The following is a 27,070-nucleotide window of genomic DNA, read 5'->3' as shown; positions in this document are numbered from 1 at the left end:
AACATACAAACTGGTAAGCTTTTCCCACCATCGTATTGGTATAAATTTAAATAAGCCATTTTTTTAAGCCAATCGTGAAAAGGCCGACAGTCGGCAGACTGGATCTGGCCCTCAAATTGTCTTGACCCCTGTGGAGGAGCTGTGGCATGGAGGGGGTACCTGGAGGTACCTACCACCTCAGAGAGTCAGGGGCCATACCCCACTGGTTGAATGTAGGTTTTTGTGTTTTCTTGTATTTTAGATTTTTTTTGCCTTCGAAGTAACACATGCAAACCGTGTGCTTGCCACAGCGCATACTATTCCAAATGTTTCTTTTTTTGGTAACTGGGTAGAAAACCTAAAAGTGACAATTCATCAACTTCACAGATCAAGATGGATCAGTGCTTGTAATGAACCCGCCGGCTACGATCCGTTAGGACTATTTTATACTTTATGTTGTAAATGCCTCTCGGCATAGTACTCAGACAATATTGCTCTTTGTATGATAGGAGGCCGATACAAATCTTGGATGGGTCATCTGAAACGACTGAGATGTGCTCAGCATCTCCAACATTATAGCCTAGATAAAACTACCATTTGAAAAAAACGGAGGGCTACGCAAATAGTCTGGAGTGAACTGAGGCCAGGTCCTCGATTGGTAGTGTTGGCTATGCAAGGCTATTTAAATATATTAAAGATTTGCGCGAGAATCTATATCTCTCCACTCCAGCAAAAAGTCATCCAATATGCCAAGATGTCGAGCCGTGGTCTTATCAATCGCTCCCGGTGGATTGCACGTATAATTTGCGCTCTGATATCAGCAGTTCTCTCATCAAAAGGGCATGCCATTGTGAACACATGAAATCTGCGGTGAACGCCGGTTGAAATACCCAAACCCGGGTTATGTTTCAAACTTAACCTGCGCAAAACCTGGTCCGACCAGGTTTGATTCAGAGCATATGTTGCTATAGCAACTAACATACCGTGATCCTTTTGGAACGGAAAACCTAGGGTTACAGCAAACCCTGGGTTAACTTACCCGGTTATGTGATAAAACCGGCTTTGTGGAACACCCCACTGGTCCATTACCTCCCAGGACTATGATTGATATTATGAAAGATATGGATCCTATTATTACGAACTGCTCAATATATTCTATCTAAGTTATCTGCTACTCATTTAGAAAGTAAAACATGTGGAATAAGCACTTACCATCAAACTTCGTCTCCTGTTTCTGTGTTTTCTTATTCTATAAAATAAAAATGTAAATAAAATATCAACATTGGGTTCATTACAAGGTCATCATCTAATAACTCCACCACTGCCAGCTAGGGTCACAGATATTATTGTGTTCTGTATCAAACCAGTAATAACACTTACCTTATTAAGTCGTCCCCACAATTCTATAGAGAGATAAACAATACAGTAACATGTCAGGACAGCAGTCACTATCATTAGTTAGTCTAATGTCACCATGGTTCTTACTGACTGCCCTTTATGCCTGCTGGCATGTAGGGCAGCAACAAAGGATCCCCATTCCCGTCTGTATTGGGTCAGGTTATAACCATGATACATGTTATTAAAATCTATAGATTAAACTAACATCACGGTTATTACCATGATACATGTTATTAAAATCTATAGATTAAACTAACATCACGGTTATAACCATGATACATGTTATTAAAATCTATAGATTAAACTAACATCACGGTTATAACCATGATACATGTTATTAAAATCTATAGATTAAACTAACATCATGGTTATAACCATGATACATGTTATTAAAATCTATAGATTAAACTAACATCATGGTTATAACCATGATACATGTTATTTAAATCTATAGATTAAACTAACATCATGGTTATAACCATGATACATGTTATTAAAATCTATAGATTAAACTAACATCATGGTTCTAACCATGATACATGTTATTAAAATCTATAGATTAAACTAACATCATGGTTATAACCATGATACATGTTATTAAAATCTATAGATTAAACTAACATCATGGTTATAACCATGATACATGTTATTAAAATCTATAGATTAAACTAACATCATGGTTATAACATGATACATGTTATTAAAATCTATACGAACTAACATCATGGTTATAACCATGATACATGTTATTAAAATCTATAGATTAAACTAACATCATGGTTATAACCATGATACATGTTATTTAAATCTATAGATTAAACTAACATCATGGTTATAACCATGATACATGTTATTTAAATCTATAGATTAAACTAACATCATGGTTATAAGTTATAACCATGATGTTAGTTTAATCTATAGATTTAAATAACATGTATTAAACTAAGATGTATCATGGTTATAACTTATAACCATGATACATGTTAGTTTAATGTTACCATGATACATGTTTGTTGAATGAGTTGAGTAAGCTTAATGTAATGCTTACCTCCCAGGACTATGGTTGATATTATGAAACGTATGCATCCTATTATTATGAACTGCTCCATATATTCTAATCATGTAGAATCAGTTGAACCAGTTCCTGGTTTCCACTCTGAATTAGCCTCTACACAGAAGAACATCTTGACAGACTGAATACGTGTAGGGAGACGGCTGCCATTATCGTGGTCAAACAAGGACAGAAGTATTTCTACCCTTTGTCCCTGCTCTGTGTTGTCATGACGACTCAGTGAGCTACGTTATAAACGCCACTGAGCTGACGTTATGCTGGCCACATCGCCCCAGCTATGAGAGTAGTGTCTTATATACATGGTTAGCTCCATTCTATAATCTAATATCTAGATGATGTTGTTCAGTAGGTCTGCCGCTCTGGTCCCTCTGCTAGGTAGGCTCTGACTCTCTGGTACAATTAGATGAAATGTTTTGAATCACAGCGATATCATTTGACTTGGTGTGAGTCAGTAACCCTTGAAAATCACTGGATATTAATAAATGATCTGTTACTCATTAACAAAGTGAAGCATGTGGAATAAGAACTTACCCCAATACTCCCCCTCCTGGTCCTGTGTTTCCTTTATAAATAAAATAAAAATGTGAATCAAATATGAACATTGGGTTCATTACATGTCATCATCAGTGGTGGATTAAAGGGTAATTCTGTTGTAAAATGGATTTGGGATATGTTTTGTATGATAACAAGTTGAAACGTTTGTTTTAGAGCACAAAAACAGCATATAGACGCTTTCTTCAGTTGGCTGTTTTTAGCAGATTCTATCAAAACGCTATAAAATTGGAACAATGTATTGGGGGTTATCTGAGCCATGGTTGAGAAGGAATTGGGGGAAAGGAACTTTAGCTTTGACTCGCTGAAGTACATGAACTGCGACATGCCGCCGGTTGCCGCGAGGCACCATCGCCCGGCAGCCGGCAGCCGGCAGCAGGCAGCGCGCGGTTCAGTCGACTTCAGGTTAATGTGGAAGTGGAAGAACCAGAGACGTCGCAGAACCCGACGAAGTCGTTTGTGATTCATAATATCGTCTGGAGGCGCACACAGCTTTTGGCCGTGATAATATGTATCAAATGATATAGATTTCTATGCATTATTTGATATTATTTAGATATAGAGCTCCAGGACTGTAACGCAAGTGTTGTACACTTCCTTGTTATTTGGATAACCGTTCTGCTTTTGGTGTTATGGCGCATAACACGTCGGACTCTCGTCTCTGGTATTTCTACAACGAGACTCGTATTGGGGGTTATCTCAGCCAAGGTTGAGAATGAATTGGGGGGAAGGAACTTTGGCTTTGACTCCCTCAAGAACATGAACCACGACATGGAGGAGAAAGGGATTGTTGGCGGCGAATGTCTCCCGCTTGAGCCCCGCTGAGGGACCACCGCCGGAGGCGGAGGTGCCTAAGCGCTGCCCGGCAACGATCCCTTTCTCCTCCTTGTTGCGGTTGAGTGTACTTCACATTGATGAGGATGTTGAAGAACCAGGAACGTCGGAGAACCCAACACGGTCGTTTGAGATTCATAATATCGGCTCACACAGCTTTTGGCCGTGATAATATATATTATATGATATAGATATCTATGTAGGCTATATGATAATATTTAGATATAGAGCTCCATACATCCACTGTAAACAGAGCGCATGGTACCGTGGCTGCAAGCTGCTCAGGGCCACACCCCCACCCTCCTCCTTGACCCGCCTCGCTCCTCCTCATTTGCATTATAGCTACAGACACCAAAACAGCGCATTTGGGGGAAGCTCAATGTGCGACTGGCTCGGAGTGGCTGTAGCTCTGCACCACGGCTGAATTTCGGGAACGTCTTTGAATACTGTGTTAGTTGCCCACTAATACCCATATTAAAGAATACATAAAATAGCATGTCATGGGACCTTTAAGACTCGATAAGTAGGTTGGCGAACACAGAGCTTGCGTGTTGCTGACGGCTGTCACAATCTCTGTATTCGTCAATCTACCTATTGAGTCTTGAAAACAAAATGGCGTAGACGGGTGATCTACTGATGGTATTGTGTGTATAAAATGTCATTTTTAATAAACAATCTGTACACTTACAAAGTTCTCAATGCCTCGTTTTATATGTTAAGACCCTTATCATACTACCAAAGAAGTGTCGGGCTACTTCTAGGCTTTTTAGTGGTTTAAAATAGCAATTTCGTTTTTTACCATAACCACTGCCCCCTTCGTTCCAAGTTTATAGCGTTTTGATAGAATCAGCCAACTGAAGAAAGCGTCTATGTGTGGTTTTTGTGCTCCAAAATGAACGTTTCAACTCGTTATCATACAAAACATATCCCAAATCCATTTTACAACGGAATTAGCCATTAAGGTGGTCATTGGCCCCTAGGCTACTGCTTTGTGAGGCCCCCTTACTGATCAGGCAGAACAAAACTAAATTCAGTGCCATGTGTAAACAAAGGAATATTACATGGCTTGTGAGTTTGTTTTGTTTGTTACTTTGAAATCGCATACGCTTGCAACACACACACACACACACGCACAAGCACACGCACACGCACACGTTCATTCATTCAGGCACGCAGCCACTACAACCTGCCGATCTTCAATCAAAACAACATCAAGTAGGCCTAAGTGATGCCTCAGTCCGTCCCGAGGCGCCCATAGGCTTTATGGTTTATATGTTTGAAAGCCGCCCGTGACACACTCTTTTACCAGTTGGCCTGAAATATCACACCTTGCAGTCATGGACCGATAAAGAAAGTCGCAGTCGTAGTCGTACCATGCGTGTTTAGAAGCACAACAACGAAAAGGGTCCCGTCTGAAACAGTGTCGCGCGGCGCAGCGTTCCGAACGTTGTGTAATCAAATACACCGGTATGGCGGCACATTAGAAATTCATGTCATAACGAAAATACACACCGGTATGCGGTGTGAACCGGTATACCGCCCAGCACGAGCGCCAATTTTTAAAAAGACCCCCCCCCCCCCCCCCCCAGCTGGCATTGGCCACAGGCAAAGTCATGAATATTCAGAGTGCTATATCGACAAATGGAAACACTTGTGCTTTTCGCTTTTCAGACATGCTGCCTCTTTGCTGTCCAGCAGACGTGACGTATTCCTTTACAACCAAACTGACTTTATGAACCTGGTCACATGACATGGCCCACACATCTACCAATCAGCTGCTTCACTTTTTAATGGTTCTTGCTATGGGCCAATAGGAGTCAAGTCTTTTTTCATTTTAAGTCAAATTGAAAATAGTGTGTCCAATCCAGGGCCCCTTGCACACCTGGGCCCCTAGGCTCAGCCGAGGCTAGCCTGGGTGTTAATCCACCTCTGGTCATCATCTAATAACTCCACCACTGCCAGCTAGTTTCACACATGTTATTGTGTTCTGTATCAAACCAGGAATAACACTTACCATCTTATCTGTTAGTTTTTCCCATTCTGTAGAGAGAAATAACACATTAACATGTCAGGACAGCAGTCACATCATTCAGCATAACCCTGATACATGTTAGTTTATTGTAACTATGATACATGTTAGTTTAATGTAACATGATACATGTTAGAGTTCAATGTAACCCTTACCTCCCAAGACTATGATTGATATTATGAAACGTATCCATCCTATCATTATGAACTGCTCCATATATTCTATTCATATAGAATCAGTTGAACCAGTTCCTGTTTCCACTCTGAATTAGCCTCTACACAGAAGAACATCTTGACAGACTGAATACGTGTAGGGAGACGGCTGCCATTATCGTCGTCAAACAAGGACAGAAGTCTTTCTACCCTTAGTCCCTGCTCTGTGTTGTCATGACGACTCAGTGAGCTAAGCTATAAACGCCACTAAACTGACGTTATGCTGGCCACATCGCTCCCACTTATAAGAGTAGTGTCTTATAAACATTGAAAGCTCCATTCTATAATATAATATCTAGAGGATGTTGTTCAGTAGGTCTGCCACTCTGGTCCCTCTGCTAGGTAGACTCTGACTCTCTGGTACAATTAGATTAAATGTTTTGAATCACATACTATTTGACTTGGTGTGAGTCAGTAAACCTTGCAAATTACTTGATATTAATAAATGATGTGTTACTCATTTACAAAGTGAAACATGTAGAATAAGAATTTACCAGTTAAATCCCATTCCATTTTCAGCCATCTATGAAACAATGCTATGAAGTGATAAACAACACATGTCAGGACAGAGGTCACTATCATTCAGCATAACCCTGATAAATGTTAGTTTAATGTTAACATGATACATGTTAGTTTAATGTAAGCATGATACATGCCAGTTTAATGTAACTATGATACATGAGTTAGTTGAATGTAACCATGATACATGTTAGCTTAATGTAACCATGAAACTTGTCAGAGTTGAATGTAATATGACAAATGTAAGGTTAATGCCACCATGATACACGTTAAGAGTTGAATGTAACGCTTACCTCCCATGACTAATGCTATAATGAAACCTATGCATCCCATTCCTGCCATTACCATGAACACAATTGTCAAATATGTAATACATGTAGAATCAGTTGAATCAGTTCCTGGTTGTATCTGCACCCCTCCCACAGAATCACATCTGAAACCAGAAGGACAAAACCACGTTTAGTTCTAAGATTAGTAGACTGGGTGTTGGACTCCAGGTTTAAAAGGCACTGGGTTCGATCCCCAATGTCCACAACCAACCTGTAGGCCTTCAGGAAGGTTCTTGAGCTAGATGCCTGACCCCTACCTGCTCCTAATGACCTGTACCTCCCTGTGTCTGAATTCACCGCACACCGCTTTGGAGAATATTACTACATAGTAAATTAAACAGTGGTAGGCATAAGTTTTTGCACAAATGCTAAAGTTGACTTAAAAGAGGAATAAATGCCTTAATTAAATAAATGAAGAAAAGTCCAACCTATAAGGACACCAATTTGCTTTGTGAATGAATAATGTATCGTGAATTTATAAATGTTTTTTAAATGTCCATTAAAATACAGGGTGCATAAGTATAGACACCCATATGTTAAATTCCCATAGAGGTAGGCAGATTTTTTTTTGAAAGCCAATTATTTCATGGATCCAGGATACTATACATCCCAATTAAGTTCCCTTAGCCTTTGGAATTAAAATAGCCCCACATCACCACATACCCTTCACCATACCTAGAGATTGGCATGGTTATTTTCAGTAAGCCTAATGATTTCTCAATGCAAATCAAACCAGCTAATAGGCTAACTTAATAGGCTAAATTTAACCATGCCAATCTCTAGGTATGATGAAGGGTATGTGATGATGTAGTATCCTGGATCCATGAAATAACTGGCATTTAATCTTTAATATGGGAATTAACATAGGGGTGTCCATACTTATGACTCCTGTATTTTAATGGTGAACATTTATTTATTTACGATACAATATTCAAAATCATACAAAGCAAATTGGTGTCCCTAAAGGTTGGATTTTTCCTCATTTGTTTAATTGAGGTATTAAGATCAATTTCCAAAAGAAGATTTTTTATTCCTCTTTTTAGTCAACTTTAGCAGGGGTGCCTAAAGTTATGCCTACCACTCAGGGCTGGACTGGGACCAAAAAATGGCCCTGGCATTTTTGGCCATGGCAGCCCACTATGATTATTTATACGACATGCGGAGGCCCACAACATACCAGAGGATATATCCGCATATTGTGCTGTTTCAACAATTAAAATAAAGCGCAGTAGCCTTCATGGAAGAGAGTAACCATGTTAAAAAATTGATACGCTCTTTCACTATACTTGCAGAGACTTTTGCAGCTAGGTCAAATCCCCTCTGAAATTACTAAAGCTTATAATATGAACAGTTTGAACCGTCTCACAATCAGCAAAAAATGCAAGAACACAGAACAACAGGAAGAATACAAAATATATGTATTATTTTATTTAGGCCTACACTAACTAAAACACAACAAATTATAACACAGTAAGTCAAAGTGGCACCCTAAAGTATAGAGAGAGAGAGAGAGAGAGAGAGAGAGAGAGAGAGAGAGAGAGAGAGAGAGAGAGAGAGGGGGGGGGGGAGAGGGAGAGGGAGAGGGGGAGAGAGGGAGAGAGACGAAGAGAGAGAGAGAGAGAGAGAGAGAGAGAGAGAGAGAGAGAGAGAGAGAGAGAGAGGGGAGGGAGAGGGAGAGGGGGAGAGAGGGAGAGAGAGGAAGAGAGAGAGAGAGAGAGAGAGAGAGAGAGAGAGAGAGAGAGAGAGAGAGAGAGAGAGAGAGAGAGAGAGAGAGAGAGAGAGAGAGAGAGAGAGAGAGAGAGAGCTGGCAGGCAGGCCCAAAAAGGCCTGCCAGCTCTCTCTCTCTGTGAGAACAGTGTTCTAACAGAGAACAGAGAACACTGTTAGAACAGTGCCAGATTTGAAACTCTGCAAATGCGCTGGTGAAATTGTTTGAACTTTGAAAATGTGTTGGTGAAAATGATGAAGATAAAATAGAACACAAAATCATGTTTACAGATGTTTGAATTTTTTTCAGGTTATAATCTCTTTTTTCAGTGTTGCAAAACCTTTTTTACAAGGTGTTGAGTTTTCAAACCTAGACTTACAAGCCTTTGTAACTTTTTTTTTCAGGTTTGAATCATGGCAGGAAACTGGCTCCATAGACAAAAGCCTCGTAAGGAAAGTTCCTCAGCGTCTCTCTCGTAGATCGCACCACCTTTCAAGGTCTTTGTTTAATGCGACTGCATCACCTTCTCTCACATGTTCTCGCGGATTTCACTTTCTCTCCAGTTAGATCTGCTCATGATGATATCGCTGCGGTGTCTCTGTGGAGACAGCGCAGCAGCACCTCTTTCCAAGACCCCCCCCCCCCCCCCGGAACCGCGGAGCCGCCGTATTTACATCAGAATGAAACACAATAAACCGCAAATGTGTGTAGGGTCTGGGAGGGTAAATTGGGGTGATAGCTCTGTAGGCAGTAGGCACTGTAAAAACGCCTTATGATGGTGCTGGTAATGTAAGTGGGAAACTGCACGGCGTTCAGGCGCGCATCGCAGCACAGTTTCCCGCAGCATTCTATGTTCACTGCAGAAACCACGCTCTCAATAGTGCTTTAAGGCAAACAATCGCAACAAAAAACGCCTGCAAAAAATTCTCCGACCCCAGCTGGTCTCGGCATGATTTGTGTACAGCATGTCTTCGGTCATTGATCAATATGAGGACATTTTAATCACGATGGTTGAATTAAAATCAAAGGGAGACAGCAAGGGCAGCTCGAAAGCGACCTCCCGCACAAGAGCAATGGAATCATTTGATTTTACTATATGCTATATATTGTGGGAGGGTTGCCTTGTGACGTGGCGTTTGATCGGTAGCCTACATTTTTGGAAATTTAAATTGCTGCAATAAATTATGTTGTTGTTGACTTCTAACACGTCTCTGTCTTTTGCTGTTTAAATATAACAGTAGTCTATGAGTAATATATCGGAGGTAACCACTGTTTTGGGGGTATTGTGAAACTGTGCCAGCTGGGCATTCCGTGGTATTGAATGTGTTTTATTAAAACCCGTCCAATACACGGAATGTCGGTTGGTGAAGCCGCTGAGGATATAGTAGGCTAACGATGCTCTTAGCACCCTAAGAGTACCCCTGGAGTCCTCGTTAGCTACGAGTGTTTTGACGACGTTCGTTACCAACGATGCTTTCGGGAAAGGGTGTGAAAACTGTACGATGCTCGTACGACGCACTTCACAAACCTCTTAAGGTGCGAACACACCAACCGCGTACCTCGCGTATAGACGCGTATAAAATCTGCAATTTTTCCATAGGGAACCATTGGTTTACGCGCGTATGAGGTGCGTACACGCGTATCATGCGTACCAAGCAAAATTTTACTCGCGTAAGGGGCGTATGAGGCGCATATATATACGCGCGTACATATACGCGCGTATATATACGTGCGTACGCGAGGAGTTCAAAAAATTGAACTTTTTACGCTCGTACGCGTGATACTTAGCCGCAATAGCCAATCAGCGTGGAGCTTGTCCCGACGTCACTGGCAGAGTAGTGACGCTTGCACAGAAGCATACGGCCGACATCTTTCTTTATTCTGGGTGGAAATAGTAACATAGTTACGCCATTAAATGCGTTTATGGAAACATTTCTAGCGAGAAATGTGCATTTTACTTTCATAATGTTCGCTCGGTGAATGTGAAGGATGTTTGGTTTGATAGTTATGACGAAGAGTGAACGCTCCGTTCACTTGCATGGACAGAGTCTCTGGTTGCTAAGCAACCTCAACGTCTTAGCGGACTATTTCTCTGCTGATCAACACTACGAATGCTGGAAACACACCAGACACACCATGTGAAGTTATTTAACCCGATTATTGTTATTTATATCCGAGATTATTTAATCTAACCCGATCCAAGCTCTATCATCCACCCAAACACGGCGGCGTTTGGGTTTCCTTCCTCGGACTCCTAAATCCAGCGCAGCCACAGGCTGGGGGGGGGGGAAGTTTTGGGCGGTCTCATCTACGCGCGTATGCGTACCATGGACATAATAAAGGATGGACCACGGACTGGAAAATGGCCGCCCATTCATTCCTATACAAACTGCTCAGTGGCGCGGGGTAACATACAGGAGCGATTGGCTTCCGCGTTATGCGGCCAAGACACGTGGGCTAGTCCGTGACGTACCGGATGCAGAAATATAGAACTGATACCGTAATGCACCGCTTCTTGGTCTTTGGATCTTTTGAATAAATGGATCAATACATGATGAATCACAATGATCGCAAGCAGAGGACCGTGAGAGTTATTGAGCAGCAGATGAACCAGTCCAAAAATCGGACACGTTAACGGAGCACTGAACTAGGCCCTCTCGGATGCCATTTGTTTCACTAGGACTCCTTTCAGCAGCACACCAGCGAGATAACGGCTAATAAAACGCTTGAGGTGGCGTTTTGAAAAGAAAAACCGTAAATTTTTTTAGGACATGGCATGAAGGTAATTATGAGCCTTTGGTTGATATCCAGACATTTTTTGCGGAGACACAATCCTCTTCCCCACTTGTATTGGAGTGGACGGCGATATCTACTTCTGGGCCGCCTGAAATGACGGACCCCCGTCCACAGCCAGCTTAAACAGCTGCAATACCAGGCTTGGCCTCTGAGCACTGGTGGATTGCGGAAGTATGCGCCTATCCTGGGGGCCTGATGCGTAGCTGACCATTTTTGACACAAAATGGTCAAGCAACATTTTAGCTGCGTATCGCGCGTACATGGTACGCGAGGTACGCGCTTGTGTTCGCACCTTTAGGCTAACGATGCTTTCGGGAAACGGGGCCCAGGCCTAATTCTTAAAAGAGACATATTATGGTGTTTTCCCAACAAGTAAACTTAGTATTTGAGTTCCAGAAAACATGTTTTTTAAGCTGTTTGCTGGAAATAGCTTTTCGGAAAAAAAATCTCGCCTACCGCTATTCCCCTCTGTTTCACTCCCTTCAGAATGCGCTCTTTCTGGTGTCTGTAGCTTCAATGCAAATGAGCTGCTGCCCATTGACCAATGAGCTGTCAGACTGAACCACAGCATGGAGGAGAAGGGATTGTTTCCGTTTGCGGAATCCTGGAGCTCTATATATAATATTATATCTAATATCAAGGCCAAAGCTATGTAGGCCTCAGATGATATTATGAATCATAAAGACTGCGTCTGACGTCTCTGGTACTTCCACAACAAATAAAGACTTGTAGTCGTGGATATCTCAGCCATGGTTGAGAAGAATTGGGGGAAAGTAACTTTGGCATTGACTCTCTGAAGTCCATGAGCCGCAGTGTTGTGCCCGAACGCGTTCATAGAACGATAGTTCGTGAACTCGTTCATATTTTGGGTGAACGTGAACTGAACGTACTGTATTACTGCTTGATTGACGTTACTGTGAACTCGTCCATTCTGGTGCCTATGAACGGGACGCTAGTTTAGATTAACTTCGTTCAATATGGGGGTTATTTGTTTATCAACACGGCGGATGCACGCGCAGAACGACGCGTTGTTTGACCGGTTGCCATGGTAATCTCTGTGTGGTTAATTTTAAGTTGCGGTGAGTTCAGCTTACTGTTACATTAAACTGTAATCAGAAAATGCGGTTATATGCTATAGACCCTATAGTATCTGTCGTATAAAGGCTGGGACGAATTTCAAATTATAAGTACAATCCATAACGTTAACTCTCTGGCTCATAGCTCAGCGGACTAGAATACCTCATAGAATCATTGCTTATTGGCCGGAAACGGAAAGGGGCTGTTTATGTTTGGTTGTAGTCTTTTCACTCGGTTCTCCGTCTCAACAGAAGGGCTAGAACTGAGCAAAAAGACTACAACCAAACGTGAACGCCCCCCCTTTACGTTTCCGGCCAACAAGCAATGAGTCTTCCAACAGAAATCAATGGGATTTACAAAATGTGCTAAATGTGCAATAAAACACGATAGAAACTGTATTTCGTTACGATACTTGATTCAACCACTCTATTTCATCCTAGACAAACCACAAAGGGGGCTCAATGTTCAAAATACCGGAAAAAACGAATAGCTCACAGCAAAATATTGAAAAAAAGAACAATGAAGTAGTTCATTTTTTGGAACTCTGAACTTAGTTCAAAAGGTTGAACTATGAACGTTTAGCTGAACTAGTTCATTTTAAAATTTGTGAACTGAACTTTGAACTAGTTCACGTAAAAAGGGAACTTTCCAAACAATGAAGAGCCGCGGCATGGAGGAGAAAGGGATTGCACCCCAGGAGCTGAGCTGCCGGACTTGCCGCCGAGCTCCCCGCGCTGGAGCTGCCGGACTGCCGCCGAGGCTGGCAGGTCCGGAGGGGGTAGGTCTCGGCGGCAGTCCGGCAGCTCCAGCGTGGGGAGCTCCAGTTGAGCTCCCGGAGTACACCCGCCGGAGCAGGAGGAAAGACCCAAACAACGCCCCCGTTCCCAGGAAAAGTGTTGTTTTCATAATCGGACCCCTTTACAATACCCTTGTTATGTATTGAATATTTGATTAACTCCACTTACTTCGTGTGGGGTTGGCATGACAATGTGGCCTCTGAGAATGTGTCTTTATCTGCTGACTCACTACAGAAGAATCCATCCCGGATCTCACACTCAGTATCTGATGTTGGAGTACATGACTTCTTCACCTTCTGACCTGTCAATCACAAAAGTTACAGAGGAACCTGAAACAACCTGAGAGAACACAACTTCTGATATAAACATGAACAACACAACTTCTGATGTAAACATGAACAACACAACTTTTCTGATATTAACATGGACAACACAACATTCTCATCAACACAACATATGGGGGTTACATGGGGGGCGTTTCCATTTGATAATATCGATGTACCTGTGACACACTTTGTACAGGCAGAGCACTGCTTCTGTCCGCTAAGGTCTTCTTTGAAAGTATCTTCGGGGCCATTTGAGCACGATGAATTGGTTGTCGCTGTGCAATCCCTATGAACCCTATATCCTGTTGGAGAGAACCTTTAAAATATGCTGTTTCCCAAGGGATTTGTTTTAAGAAATCATTTTCATTTTGGACAACAGCTTAACAACAGCTGGGTTAATGGACTCTTAATACCAGGACATGCAAGGCAGCAGACCTGTCCCGCTCCGTATTCATCGCTGGCACACGATGGTGATGCAGTAGCCTACTTGCAGCGCCATAAGTTGCTGACCACTTGTTCTTTATCCCGACAAAATTCTTGTAAGGAAAGTTCCTCAGCGTCTCTCTCGTAGATCGCTCCATCTTTCAGCGTCTTTGTTTAATGCGACTGCATAACCTTCTCTCACATGATCAGTAGCTCGCGGATTTCACTTTCTCTCCAGTTAGAACTGCTCATGATGATATCGCTACGGCGTCTCTGTAGAGACAGCGCAGCAGCACCTCTTTCCAAGCCCCCCCCCCCCCCCCCCCCCCCCCCCCCCCACACTGGAACCGCGGAGCCGTCGCATTTACATCAGAATGAAACCCACTAAACCGCAAATGTGTGTAGGGTCTGGGAGGGTAAATTGGGGTGATAGCTCAAGCAGGCAATTTACCTCGGGCAGTGTAAAGGCTTGGGCCGTGCTGCGAAAAAGCCGTGCATACGACGGCATATTTTGCACGCAGTGTAAAAACGCCTTATGAAGGTGCTGGTAATGCAAGCGGGAAAATGCACGGCGTTCAGGCGCGCATCGCAGCACAGTTTCCCCCAGCATTCTACGTTCACTGCAGAAACCACGCTCTCAACTTGGCGATTGTGCACTCCACTTAGGTCTGGGATGTTGGTAACTGTCCAGACACGGTTCAAGAAATAATGAACTTCATCACAGCCTCACCGAAGCGCCTACAGTGCTTTATGGCAAACAATCGCAACAAAAAACGTCTTCTGTCATTGATCAATATGAGGACATTTTAACCACGATGGTTCAATTAAAATCAGAGGGAGACAGCAAGGGCAGCTCGAAAGCGACCTCCCGCACAAGAGCAATGGAATCATTTGATTTTACTATATGCCTTGTGAGAGGGTTGCCTTGTGACGTGGCGTTTGATCGGTAGCCTACATTTCGGCTGAGCATGTATTTTTGGAATTTTAAATTGCTGCAATAAATTATTTAGTTGTTGTTGACTTCTAACATGTCTCTGACTTTGCTGTTGAAATATAACAGTAGTCTATGAGTAATATATCGGAGGTAACCACTGTTTTGTGGGTATTGCGAAACTGCGCCAGCTGGACATTCCGTGGTGTTGAATGTGTTTTAATAAAACCCGTCCAATACACGGAATGTCGGTTGGTGACGCCGCTGAGGATATAGTAGGCTAAGGCCGCGTTCACATCTAGCGGTTTTTTTAATCTGCCAGCGCTTGTTTTACATTATATTCCTATGGAGCAGAGCGTTTCTGGAAAAAGTCACGGCCGCTTTTTTAAACGCCTCTCCCAGCGTTTTTTTCTGCCATACGGAGCGTTGAAAAAAGTTCAACTTTCAGGAAGAAAGCGGCCGACGTCAGGCGTCTTTTGGGCAACTGACCAATCACAAGCGGAACATTGACACTTCGTCACGAAGGAAACTCTCAACTGTCAAAACAAGAAACAATGGCAGACAAATCACTCGGGAAAGTGCCGGTGGAGCGATTAATAGTTTTAATTACAGAACATGTCGAGATCTACAACATGTCTAATGGGCTCTATCCTGGATACGTAGTAGGCGGGTAACATCGGGTCTAGAATGGGTTCGTTGATAGGCAATAGAAAAAACGCTCTCGGCGCTTTTAGGGCCAAAAAAGCTGCCAGCTTTTCTTTTTGTTGAAAAAACGGTTGGCTCAACTTTTCCCTATTACAAAAAACGCTAGATGTGAACGCGGCCTAACGATGCTCTTAGCACCCTAAGAGTACCCCTGAAGTCCTCGTAAGCTACGAGTGTTTTGACGACGTTCGTTACCAACGATGCTTTCGGGAAAGGGTGTGAAAACTGTACGATGCTCGTAAGACGCACTTCACAAACCTCTTAGGCTAACGATGCGTTCGGGAAACGGGGTCCAGGCCTAATTCTTAAAGGTGACATATTATGGTGTTTTCCCAACAAGTAAACTTAGTATTCGAGTTCCAGAAAACATGTTTTTTAAGCGGTTTGCTTGAAATAGCTTTTAGGAAAAAAAATCCCCTCTGTTTCACTCCCTTCAGAATGCGCTCTTTCTGGTGTCTGTTGCCTTACGCCTCGTTTCCACATACGTACATTCTCGTATGCGATCCAACCGTCTCCGACCGAAAGTCCATTCATTCCTATGGGATTCTCCGTAATGTCAGTTTTTCCTCCGAGACTCCTCCCCTCCGTAAAATTTCTGTCCGGTATGTCCGTAATATACGTTAAAAAAAATTAACTTTCGCCATCGTTTTACGGAGATACCGTATGAAAGTTTTTATGTTTTTCACAAAACTTGTAAGTACCTGGCAGGCCAAACTCCTCACCGATCTCTTTCCAAGCCTGGTTGGTTTTGTTTTTATCTCTGTATATGTCGATCCTCATGTTCCAAAGTACCGGTCTCCTAAAAACGGCCATTATCATACACTCCCACATCTTTTGTCTCATCTCATTTCGTCCGCTTATCCGGGGTCGGGTCACGGGGGGAGCAGCTCAAGCAGGGGGCCCCAGACTTCCCTTTCCCGGGCCACATTGACCAACTCTGACGGGGGGATCCCGAGGCGTTCCCAGGCCAGTGTTGAGATATAATCTCTCCACCTAGTCCTGGGTCTTCCCCGAGGTCTCCAGGGAGACGCCAGCCACCCTTCTGAGAAAACTAATCTCGGCCGCTTGTACCCGCGATCTCGTCCTTTCGGTCATCACCCAGCCCTCATGACCATAGGTGAGGATATGAACGAAGATCGACCGGTAGATCGAGAGCTTTGCCTTGCGGCTCAGCTCTCTTTTCGTTTCAACGGTGCGGTAAAGCGAACACAATACCGCCCCCGCTGCTCCGATTCTCCGGCCAATCTCACGCTCCATAGTACCCTCACTCGCGAACAAGACCCCGAGGTACTTGAACTCCTTCATCTTTTGTCCGTAAATAAATTAATGCCCGTACGTAAAACACTAGCGACTCCTTCCGTAAATTTACGGAAGCACGGATACGAAAAACATACGTATGTGGAAACGAGGCGTTAATGCCAATGAGCTGCTGCCCATTGACCAATGAGCTGTCAGACTGAACCACAGCATGGAGAAGAATGGATTGTTTCCATTTTCGGACTCCTGGAGCTCTATAGATAATATTATATCTAATGTCAAGGCCAAAAGCTATGTTGGCCTCGGATGATATTATGAATCATAAAGACTGCGTCTGACGTCTCTGATACTTGCACAACAAACAAAGACTCGTAGTCGTGGATATCTCAGCCATGGTTGAGAAGAATTGGGGGAAAGGAACTTTGGCATTGACTCTCTGAAGTCCATGAGCCGCGGCATGGAGGAGAAAGGGATTGCACTCCGGGAGCTGAGCTGCCGGACTTGCCACCGAGCTCCCCGCGCTGGAGCTGCCGGACTGCCCCCGAGGCTGGCAGGTCCGGAGGGGGTAGGTCTCGGCGGCAGTCCGGCAGCTCCAGCGTGGGGAGCTCGCAGTTGAGCTCCCGGAGTACACCCGCCGGAGCAGCCGGAAAGTTTTGGCGGCAGTTCAGTTCCTGGAGTACACCGTCGGAGCTGTCGGACTGCGGCCGAAGCTTTGGCGGCGGCCGGACTGCCGCCGAAGCTTCGGCGGCCGGCCTGCCGCCGAAGCTTCGGCGCCAGTCTGGCTGGGGTAGCTCGGCGGCAGACCGACCGCTCAGCTCCGGGAGTGCAATCCCTTTCTCCTCCATGTCTCCTCCTCCGGACTGCCGCGAGGCCTTAGTGGCAGACCGGCAGAGAAAGGGATCCCGGAGCTGAGCTGCAGGGCTGCCGCCGAGTTCCCCCCGCCGGAGCTGCTCGTCCGCTGCTCCACAAAATCTTAGCTATGCTCTGATTGGAGGGGAGTGAGGAAGTGGGAGGTAACATTCAACTGTGCCCCCTTCATACGTAGTAGGGGGCGCTGAAACGATAGTTATGTTATTATAACTCTAGTTCTATGATTGTAGGCGTAGCCGTCTAGGCTTCGCCTTATGGGCTTGTCCCGTGCGCGCGCTGAAAATTCAAACTATGCACCTATCAGCGTGGGCACCGCCCACATTTCCCACGGTATCGTGTATGTAGCACGGTGCATACCGTCGCTCATCCTCCACGCTTTTCTTTCAGCATTTGGAGGGTACAGCAGGTGGGAAACTAGACGGCTACGCCTACAATCATAGAACTAGAGTTATAATAACATAACTATCGTTCTATTTCATGTAGGCTACGCCGTCTAGGCTTCGCCTTATGGGCTAAGGTGAAGCTGCGAGCGGAGCCCGATCAATGTACTCCTGCTGGACCCCAGTCAAAAACGACCTAAGTCACCAGAACACATTAAGACTCAAAAAAGCCAAGGATGTGTAAAACACAACAGCTTAATAAAAAACTAATTCCTCCTAGATCAAGCGGGAGGAGGGAAGAAGTAGAGGGCGCACGAGCGCTCTGAATAGTGTAGATAACCGTCTCAGGCAAACCTTTGCCCTGCAGGATCAACCTCTCAGGAGCCAAACCAACAGCCGTCCGGAGACATCGGGCGGGTGGTGCACCGTCCCGTGGGCCTGTGAAAGCGCATCCGGCCTGAACGGTACTGGCCACGGCGCTGACCGTGAGAGCGCGGCCAGCTCTGGAAACCACAGAGCTGAACGGTTCTCCGGGGCCACTAATATCAGGGACAGACCCTCCTGTCTGACCCGTTCCAGAAGAGGAAGGATCAGCTGGAGCGGGGGAAACGCGGCCAAGGTGTGTGTGCCAACGCATCTACCCTCAACGGGGGAAGATCCCGAGGGCTGAGGGAGAACCACCACCTGCAGTGCGTGTTCTCCCTGGACGCGAAGAGGTCCACCTGCGCTGTCCCGAACCTCTGCCAGATCAGTCTGACAATGTCGGGATGTAACCGCCACTCGTCTCGGCGGGGACCGCCTCGAGACATGAGGTCCGCCCCAAAGTTCTGGGCGCCCGCGATATGCAGGGCTCTCAGACTGAGGAGATACTGATGAGCCCAAAGCCAGAGCTCGACCGCCTTTCGGTGGAGAGCAGGGGAGCGGACTCCCCCCTGTCTGTTGATGTACGCCGCCGCCGACACGCTGTCTGTCCTGATCATAACGTGGCGGCCGCGCACCAGGCGAAAGAAATGCAACAGCACTTTCCTCACAGCGTCATTTATGTGTGCTGTAGGGGGCGTGCGCCACTCGTCTCCGACCGAGTGAGAGAGGCACGTTCCTCCCCAACCCGTCAACGAGGCGTCCGTGAAGACCACTACGTAGGACGCCACCCTGCCCAGGGGAACACCCTTGAGAAGGGCGGAGGGTCCTTTCCAATATTCCAGGTCTGGCGACACCGAACGGGGGACGAGGAGCACCCTGAGCTTGTGTCGCCTGGGGTCCAACCGTTGGAGAGCAAACCACTGCTGGAGTCTGCGCATAAAAAGCAGACCCAGGGGGACCACGGGGTGGGGAGCTGCCATCAGCCTCAACAGGCGCATGGTGGACAGTGCGGTCACGTTTCTGCGAACGTGAAAACGGGAGAGCGCCGACAGGATGGCGTCTCGCCGAGGAGGCGAAAGCATCGCAGTCATGGTGGCTGAGTCTAGGCAAAGCCCCAAGTAGACTGTCTGCCGGCTGGGGAGCGGGGAGCTCTTCTCCCATTTGATGGCAAAACCCAGGAAGGAGAGATGGTTTATCACCAACATGGTGTCCCTTCTCGCGGTCTCTTCTGAGTTGCTCAGAATAAGCAGATCGTCTAGGTAGAAGAGAATCCTCTTTCCCTGACGCTTGAGTGGTTCCAACGCCGTCTCCACACACTTCGAGAAGGTGCGCGGAGCCAGGGAATAGCCGAACGGCAGACACTGGTACTCGTACGCCATCCCCATAAAGGCAAAGCGGAGAAACTTCCTGTGCGCCTGCCGAACAGGGACGTGGAAGTAAGCATCCTTGAGATCCAGGGATGTGAACCAATCGCCCTCTCTCACACACCGGAACAATGCTCCGACCGTGAGCATTCTGAACTTCCTCGTGGCAACGAATCCGTTGAACACGCGAAGATCCAGAATAGGTCTCATTTCCCCAGACTTCTTGGAAACCAGGAAGTAGCGGGAATAAAAACCTAGGTGAGACTCGTGGGGGGGAACGACAGTGATGGCCCCCTTTACCAAGAGACGTGCCACCTCTGCTGCCAGAGCCGCGCTCGCAGCCGGGTCCCGTAGCGTGGTCTCCACCAACCCCATAAAGGGTGGGGGACGACGCTTGAACTGTATGGGATGGCCCCATCTCAACGTGGTGTCCAACCACGATGGCAGAACGCACCGCTCTTGCCAACACGCATAGCGGTTGGAGAGAGGGCGAGCCGACAGCTGAGGAAGACCGTCCAGGAATAACCCGTATTCCTCTGCCCCTACCGCCTCCACACTGCGTGTGAACCAAGGGGGGCTTCCCACGAAAGGGAGGAGGCTCAGCGAGCGTAGGAGACGTACCAGAACCAGCCGCTGTAAAAACAACGAGCTGTCTAGACGTAGCGCTCGTGACCGCTGAACAGGGAGCGAGCCGTCCGGCCGCCGCACCTATGCGCATGCGCTGTCCGCAGGCTGTAGCCACAGTGCGCGGACCCGTCTCCTCACCTTTACTGTGGGGAACCAGGGGACCGGTACAAGCGGCCGCATCCACGGGCTCGTGCAACGAGTCTCTGATCCGTCCACGAGGCTCCAAGGATCGCCGCTTCTTAGAAGCAGGTGAACCAGAGGCCATGTGAACACGCCGTCCGACCGCCACCCTACAGCCACCGGGCTGAGGGGGGGAAAGAGGCAACATGGAGGGACGCGCCACAAGCGTAGGACGCAGGTGGCCTAAGGAATATCGCTCCTTGGGTACCATGTACTGTCGTTCAGTCGAACGCTGTCGTTCAGTCGTGGCGCTGCTCCACCCGTCCGCGGTGGCGGCGGCCGCGGCTGCTGCTGCTGCTGCTGCTGCGGCACCGGGGCTGGAGTCGGAGGCGGCCCCCTGGAACGCTGGGCCTGGCCTGGACCCCGCTTCCTCCCGGCCTGCTGGTGGGAGGAGCCCGTGAGAATCGCCCCGAACCGGGAACGATTCTCACGGACAGACTCCTGGTGCGCGAGAACCTCGGAGAACCGGGGACCAAATAGGCCATCCGGCGCTAGTGGACCCTGGACCAGGCTGGCCCGCTCCCGTTCCGGCACCGCAGTGTGGGAGAGCCATATGATTCGCTGAATCATAGTTGCCCACGCCATATGCCGGCCGGCCGAAACGGCTATCAGCCGGATGGCGCTGGAAAAGCGGGAAACCGCCAGCCATCTTGCGGCTTCCTCCGGGCCGTAGGCCTCCCGGTCAGCCGACAAGGAGACCATGGTGGAGGAGAGCATGGCGATGTTGTTGACCGCCGCCGCAGATTGAGAGGCACAAACGAACACCCTGTCCGTTAGGCCGACAATCTGTTTCTGGAGGCGGTCGGGGGGCAGCGGCTTTTCGTTAGGGCGCCATCGGCGCCCGGACAGAGAAGCGCTGCCAGGGGAGGCTCCAGGCGAGGGATCCCCCTCGCCTGAGTATCGGCCCACCCTTCCACGTTGGTGAAATCCGTGTAGGACTTCACCGTGGCCTTCAGTGTAGAAGGGTCCCCACTGGCAGCACTAAAAAAGTGCTACACAGGCGGGAACAAGGGGCACTGGGTAACCCTTCGGGAAGAAGATGGGGTGCGAAAGCACTCGCCCTGCATATCGTCCGATATGGGGGCGAGAGGCGGGGCCGGCATAGGAATTCCTTTGATGGCCGCCGCCTCACCCATGATCTCCCCGAAGAGATCGGCCATCCTGCGCGGTCTCTCTCGTTCCACGGCGGTGGCGGTTGAAACCCGGGAGTGGGAAACACCGGATGCCGAGTCGTCGAAGACGTCGTCTATTGAGACAGCGTCGTCGTCGGCGTTGATGACGCCATCGTGGTAGTCCGGGCTGGCCCTGAACAGGTCAATGGCGTCAGCCAGGTCCACCGCCGGGGAGAAGTAGAGGTGCCTGGAGAGGATCCCTTCTTCAGACAGCTCCCGGCATGAGACACAGGTGACGGAGGGCGCCATAGCAGCCGCGGCGTGGTCGGCGCCGAGGCACCGAAAACACGCCACGTACCCGTCACCCGGTGCCAGGGAGGCGGGACAGGAGGCGCAAAGGAGTCCTGCGAAGGACCTAGCCCCAGGAGCGCTCTCAGGTGGCCCTGAAAAGGGCCGTTTGTCCGCGGCCTCGCCCGAGCCGCTGCCACCGGCTTGGGAGATCCGTTGTTCCGTTGAAGACATCTTCTTTTAGGTAGTTTCTCTAATCTGCTGACAAGCACAAGTGCTGAAAGAAAAGGGAGGATGAGCGACGGTATGCACCGTGCTATATACACGATACCGTGGGAAATGTGGGCGGTGCCCACGCTGATAGGTGCATAGTATGAATTTTCAGCGCGCGCAAGCGTGCGCACGGGACAAGCCCATAAGGCGAAGCCTAGACGGCGTAGCCTACATGAAATAGAACTGACTCGCTCGTTTGGTAACTGTAGGCGGGGTACTTTCAGAAATGCAGAAATCTGCTGACTCACTACAGAAGAATCCATCCAGGCTCTCACACACAGTATCAGATGTTGGAGTACATGACTTCTTCACCTTCTGACCTGTCAATCACAAGAGTTACAGAGGAACCTGAGACAACCTGAGAGTACACAACTTCTGATATAAACATGAACAACACAACTTCTGATATAAACATGAAAACCAGAACTTCTCTGATATCATTATGAACAACACAATTTTTCTGATATTAAGATGAATACAACTTCTCTGATATAAACATGAACAACATAACTTCTGATACAAACATGGACAACACAACATTCTCATCAACACAACATATGGGGGTTGCTTGGGGGGCGTTTCCATTTAATAATATAGATGTACCTGTGACACACCTTGTACAGGCAGAGCACTGCTTCTGTCCGCTAAGGCCTTCTTTGAAAGTACCATCGGGGCACTTTGAGCACAATGTATTGGCTGTCGCTGTGCAATCCCTATGAACCCTATATCCTGTTGGAAAGAACGTTAAAATATGTTGTTTTCCAATGGATTTGGTTGAAGAAATCATTTTCATTTTGGACAACAGCTTGACAACAGCTGGGTTAATGGACTCTTACCACCAGGACATGCAAGGCAGCAGACCTGTCCCACTCTGTATTCATCACTGGTACACGATGGTGATGCAGTACTAGCAACGCCATAAGTATTACAAACTGAACGTATTAGGAACATGATTTGTAAGAACATGGTGGTCCAGTTTGTATGACCTTCAACCATCTGATGTTTTTTGGCAGATATATCTGCAGATATTTGTCTGTATCAGTGCAAGTCTTGTTATTCAATCATAGCCAAATCCTGCTTTGTACATTCTAAATACATGGGCCACACACGCTATACTTTGGCTGCCATATCATCATGTACATGCAGCTGCAGACTTTTCTCGAAGTTCAGAAACATCTGGAGAGAGATAAAACAAATATTCAGCAGTTAATAAATAATAATATAATAACTTGTATATAACTTATAATAACTTGTATCTTTAACACTCTAAACAAAATAATATGAAGTTTGAAAACATTAGAGCTGTTAAACAAAGAGTTGTTAACCTTCTATGTCTGCATTAACTGTGATCTAATGCGTATCATTTTGCATTGATAAACTAAAAACATTTGTGAGTGTTAAAAGTGTGTCACAAATATAATGTATCACTTTTATGTTCATTGGGCTACATCCTTTTCCTTTGTTTAATATAGGATTTCTTTGGGTGAAACACTCCACGATACTCATCCCAAACTAAACCCTGGATGACTGGGTGTAGGCCTGGACACAATGAGCAGGCCCCAGGCCTAGGGGCTGATCCCCAGCCTGGAGGACTGGGTGTAGGCCTGGACACAATGAGCAGGCCGCGGGCCTACAGGAGGTTGGCACCTGGAGTTATGGCTCTATTGATGGTTCATCAGCAGTGACTCAGGGTCTCTTACGATGTAGGAGCCAGAATGTTCGTTGAGAAACACTAATCCTATTTTATAATAACAACCGTCAAGGTCTTCGTTGTTTCTCCATTAGTGAACTAATTATAAGTGAAAGCGAAAGCAAGAATGGCACCATAAACGTATTACTGTTTTTATGCAGTTGTAGTTTTATAATCCACCTGAACTTTTAGAAAATATGTAAATGACCTGAATATAATGACGAGGATATCAGTTTTGACACAGACAGTGTAGCAACCAATAATGTAATAACGGCCAATAACGTAATAAATTGCCAACAATGTAATAAAGTTGTTGAACCAATAACAACAAATACGTTTTTGCCAATAATGTAATAACGTAATACGTTATTGGATGATTATCACGTTATTGGCCTTGTATTAAAAAAATCCTTTGAAAATGTAATAACTGAGCCATTAATGTAATAACTGAGGCATCACCTTAGTTTATTTTCAATTTCTGGAGAGAAACGGTCTCACTTGGCCTTAATATTGCATCTTGCAGCACATGTGAAAATATCTGGTCGATTTGGATTTGTATGTAACTGTTAGGTTTTCGTTGTAGTACTCTGTGTATCCAACTCCGTGACCACGCAGACGCTTCGACGCAGCGTGAGCCTTTCGAAGTTCTGCATTGCAGTTTTCAGTATTGTATTGCAATTCACAGCTGGAACGCTAGGGGCTGCGGGAATGAGACGTGAGCTGAAAAACAAAATACGAAAAAAAAAAAAAAAAAAAATACGAGAGGCCGAGAAGGACTTTGAAAGATTAAGGCTTTATTACCACTTGTATAAAGTCGCAATGAAACCCGAGTCTGATTGCAAAGAACTCGCGCCGAGTTCTGTGGCTCCCCCCAACATACGCCAATCACAAAGCTCTAACCTAACGGCAGTCCCCTAGCCATTAGCATACTTATCTTCCCGCCCCGAATTCCCAAACTGTCGCACTCAAAAGACATCAAAATTACAGTAAATGTTACATCTTACACATCCTACAGCAGGGGACTTCAATTAAAATTGAACAAGGTCCAGTTACTAAAAATTCCTTCCAAGAAAGGTCCGAACCTACCACGTCCTAATAGCCTTCTTTTGTCAAATACAATCAACACGGCATATTACCTTATAATTTCAGATGTATTTATTTTCAATTTCCAAATAGCTTACTTTTAACCATGAAAAAATAGTAAGACAAAGTAACGCATATTAACATTTCACCCTAACAAAACAGGTACATTAGGCCTGCAATTCAAACAAACATAAAAAGTGCATAAGGCCTACATGTGAAGTAAGCAGAACAGGAACACTAGGCCTACACTTCAAATGAACACAAAGTGCATTAGGCCTACATTTCAAGTAAGCAAAACAGGTACACCAGACCTACATTTCAAATAAAAACAAAAAGAGCATTAGGCCTTCACTTCAAGTAAGCAAAACAGTGTCTCAAGTGGTGTTAGACCCAACAGGTCCTCGCAGATCTCTTTCTTGTCTTGATGAAACAATCGCACATAAATCAAAAGCTGGGCATTATCCGTTACATCTGAAGACTCATCAATGGCTAAGGATGGGGCACTCTGAACAGCCGCATGAAGCTGTGACAGTGCGTCATCTGATAACATTTCGGATTTCCTGGTTGTCTTTGCAGCTCACATTGGGATTTGCTTTATTTTTACCTACCCACGCGTAGACCTCTCATACTGAGATCTCAGCTCAGATATTTTCCACGCTCTTACTTCTGACTTCTGGGGATACTTTTCCTCTAAGGATTTGTGTTTGGATTCGTAATGACGCTTAATATTCCCGCTTTAATCAGCGCTACGGTTTCAACACATAAAAGACACAACAATGAACAATTATTGGTCAGTCCATTCATCTTTAAAATGTCTGTTTTCGGGGTGAACTTTCCTTATTTTCGAGCAAGCCATTTTCTCATTCCAAATCGCTCTTCCGGTGAACAAAATATTTTATTGGCTATTTTTTGTGTGACGCTATTACGCACATGCCGTGACGGACGGAGGGAGGGGGGGGGAGTTCGGTGAGTGCATGATCTTTGCTCTGTGAAGATCATTGCTTTTTGCTGTTTTTATGCTGTACTACAGACTATTTTGCCTTTCAATTTGTATTTCAGTGAGAAATGATTTTACTAACATAATCATGCTTTGTATAGTGAAAACTTTTTTTTTATTATTATTATTATTTTAAATTGGTCATGGGTCCGGATAGGACCGTCACTCGGTCCGGACCCGGACCGCGGTCCGCCTTTTGGAGATGCCTGTCCTACAGGGTAAAGAAGTTACATAATAAACATTAAAGTAATAGCCTATGTGACTATCGCCCTGTTTACTAACCTGATCTTAAACCGACATGACTTACCGCATTTGTTTATTTCAACAATAAAACATGCATTTAAACACTTAACAATACCACTATATGTGCCTGTGTTATATATTCATAAAGCTGGCAGTGTCTGACTCTAACTGGAGCATTGACTAGTTAAATCCAACTTCTGAGTTAGAATAAGCACCATAAGGTTAGGGAAACGGCAGGAGGGGCCTTATCTTGACAAAGCCCTCCTCTTTTCCCCCGCTCACGGTGACTGAGCCAGACGTCCCTCTCAGGGGGCACTTTTTATCAACTAAGTAACCGGGGTTCATCTTTTGAAATCCAAATGGTATGAACCAGAGACGCATGTCCCTCAAGATGTAGTCATTTGTTGACAGTCCCCTCAAAGAGGCCAGCAAATATTAATACATTGTTTAACGTTTGGATTTATTGTAACACTATTTACTATGGTGATACTGGGAAATATTGCTAATGGCAAACTAAAATGACCTATTGTCACATTGAAGCCCAAAGGTGTGGTGTGAGAGAGAAGTATGAATGCGTTCAGACATGTTGCTTTTCCAACAAAGTCGACGAGAAGCACATTACGCCATCCGTCCCACGTGACAGATACTCTGTACCT

At 45.8% G+C, this 27,070-nt stretch overlaps 1 protein-coding gene across 12 annotated transcripts in view; it reads right to left on the bottom strand.

The window, feature by feature from the left end:
• Window positions 1-27,070, bottom strand: part of LOC132459305 (tumor necrosis factor receptor superfamily member 16-like) — a 99,768-nt gene that overhangs the window by 71,021 nt on the left and 1,677 nt on the right. Inside the window, exons 2-10 of one of the 12 annotated variants that reach the window (XM_060053785.1) lie at window positions 23,238-23,577; window positions 23,005-23,130; window positions 22,650-22,721; window positions 13,805-13,930; window positions 13,471-13,603; window positions 6,889-7,028; window positions 6,571-6,612; window positions 5,850-5,875; window positions 2,613-3,011 (exon numbers count right to left, since the gene is read on the bottom strand). The exons of 9 other annotated variants lie outside the window; for them this stretch is intronic. In XM_060053785.1, the coding sequence (XP_059909768.1) occupies window positions 2,940-3,011; window positions 5,850-5,875; window positions 6,571-6,612; window positions 6,889-7,028; window positions 13,471-13,603; window positions 13,805-13,930; window positions 22,650-22,721; window positions 23,005-23,130; window positions 23,238-23,397 (897 nt within the window). In that variant the 5' untranslated portion in view covers window positions 23,398-23,577 and the 3' untranslated portion in view covers window positions 2,613-2,939. Of the gene's footprint in view, window positions 1-2,425; window positions 3,072-5,849; window positions 5,876-6,570; window positions 6,613-6,888; window positions 7,029-13,470; window positions 13,604-13,804; window positions 13,931-21,693; window positions 22,722-23,004; window positions 23,131-23,237; window positions 23,578-27,070 lie in introns of those variants that run through there. 2 more of the 12 variants (XM_060053795.1, XR_009526198.1) reach the window with 2 other exon arrangements.

The sequence above is a fragment of the Gadus macrocephalus genome, chromosome 1 (assembly GCF_031168955.1).
Source record: "Gadus macrocephalus chromosome 1, ASM3116895v1".
In the NCBI taxonomy this organism is placed as follows: Eukaryota; Metazoa; Chordata; class Actinopteri; order Gadiformes; family Gadidae; genus Gadus; species Gadus macrocephalus.
Note: the sequence above shows the minus strand (reverse complement) of the source record. Positions and strands in the feature narration are given on the sequence as shown.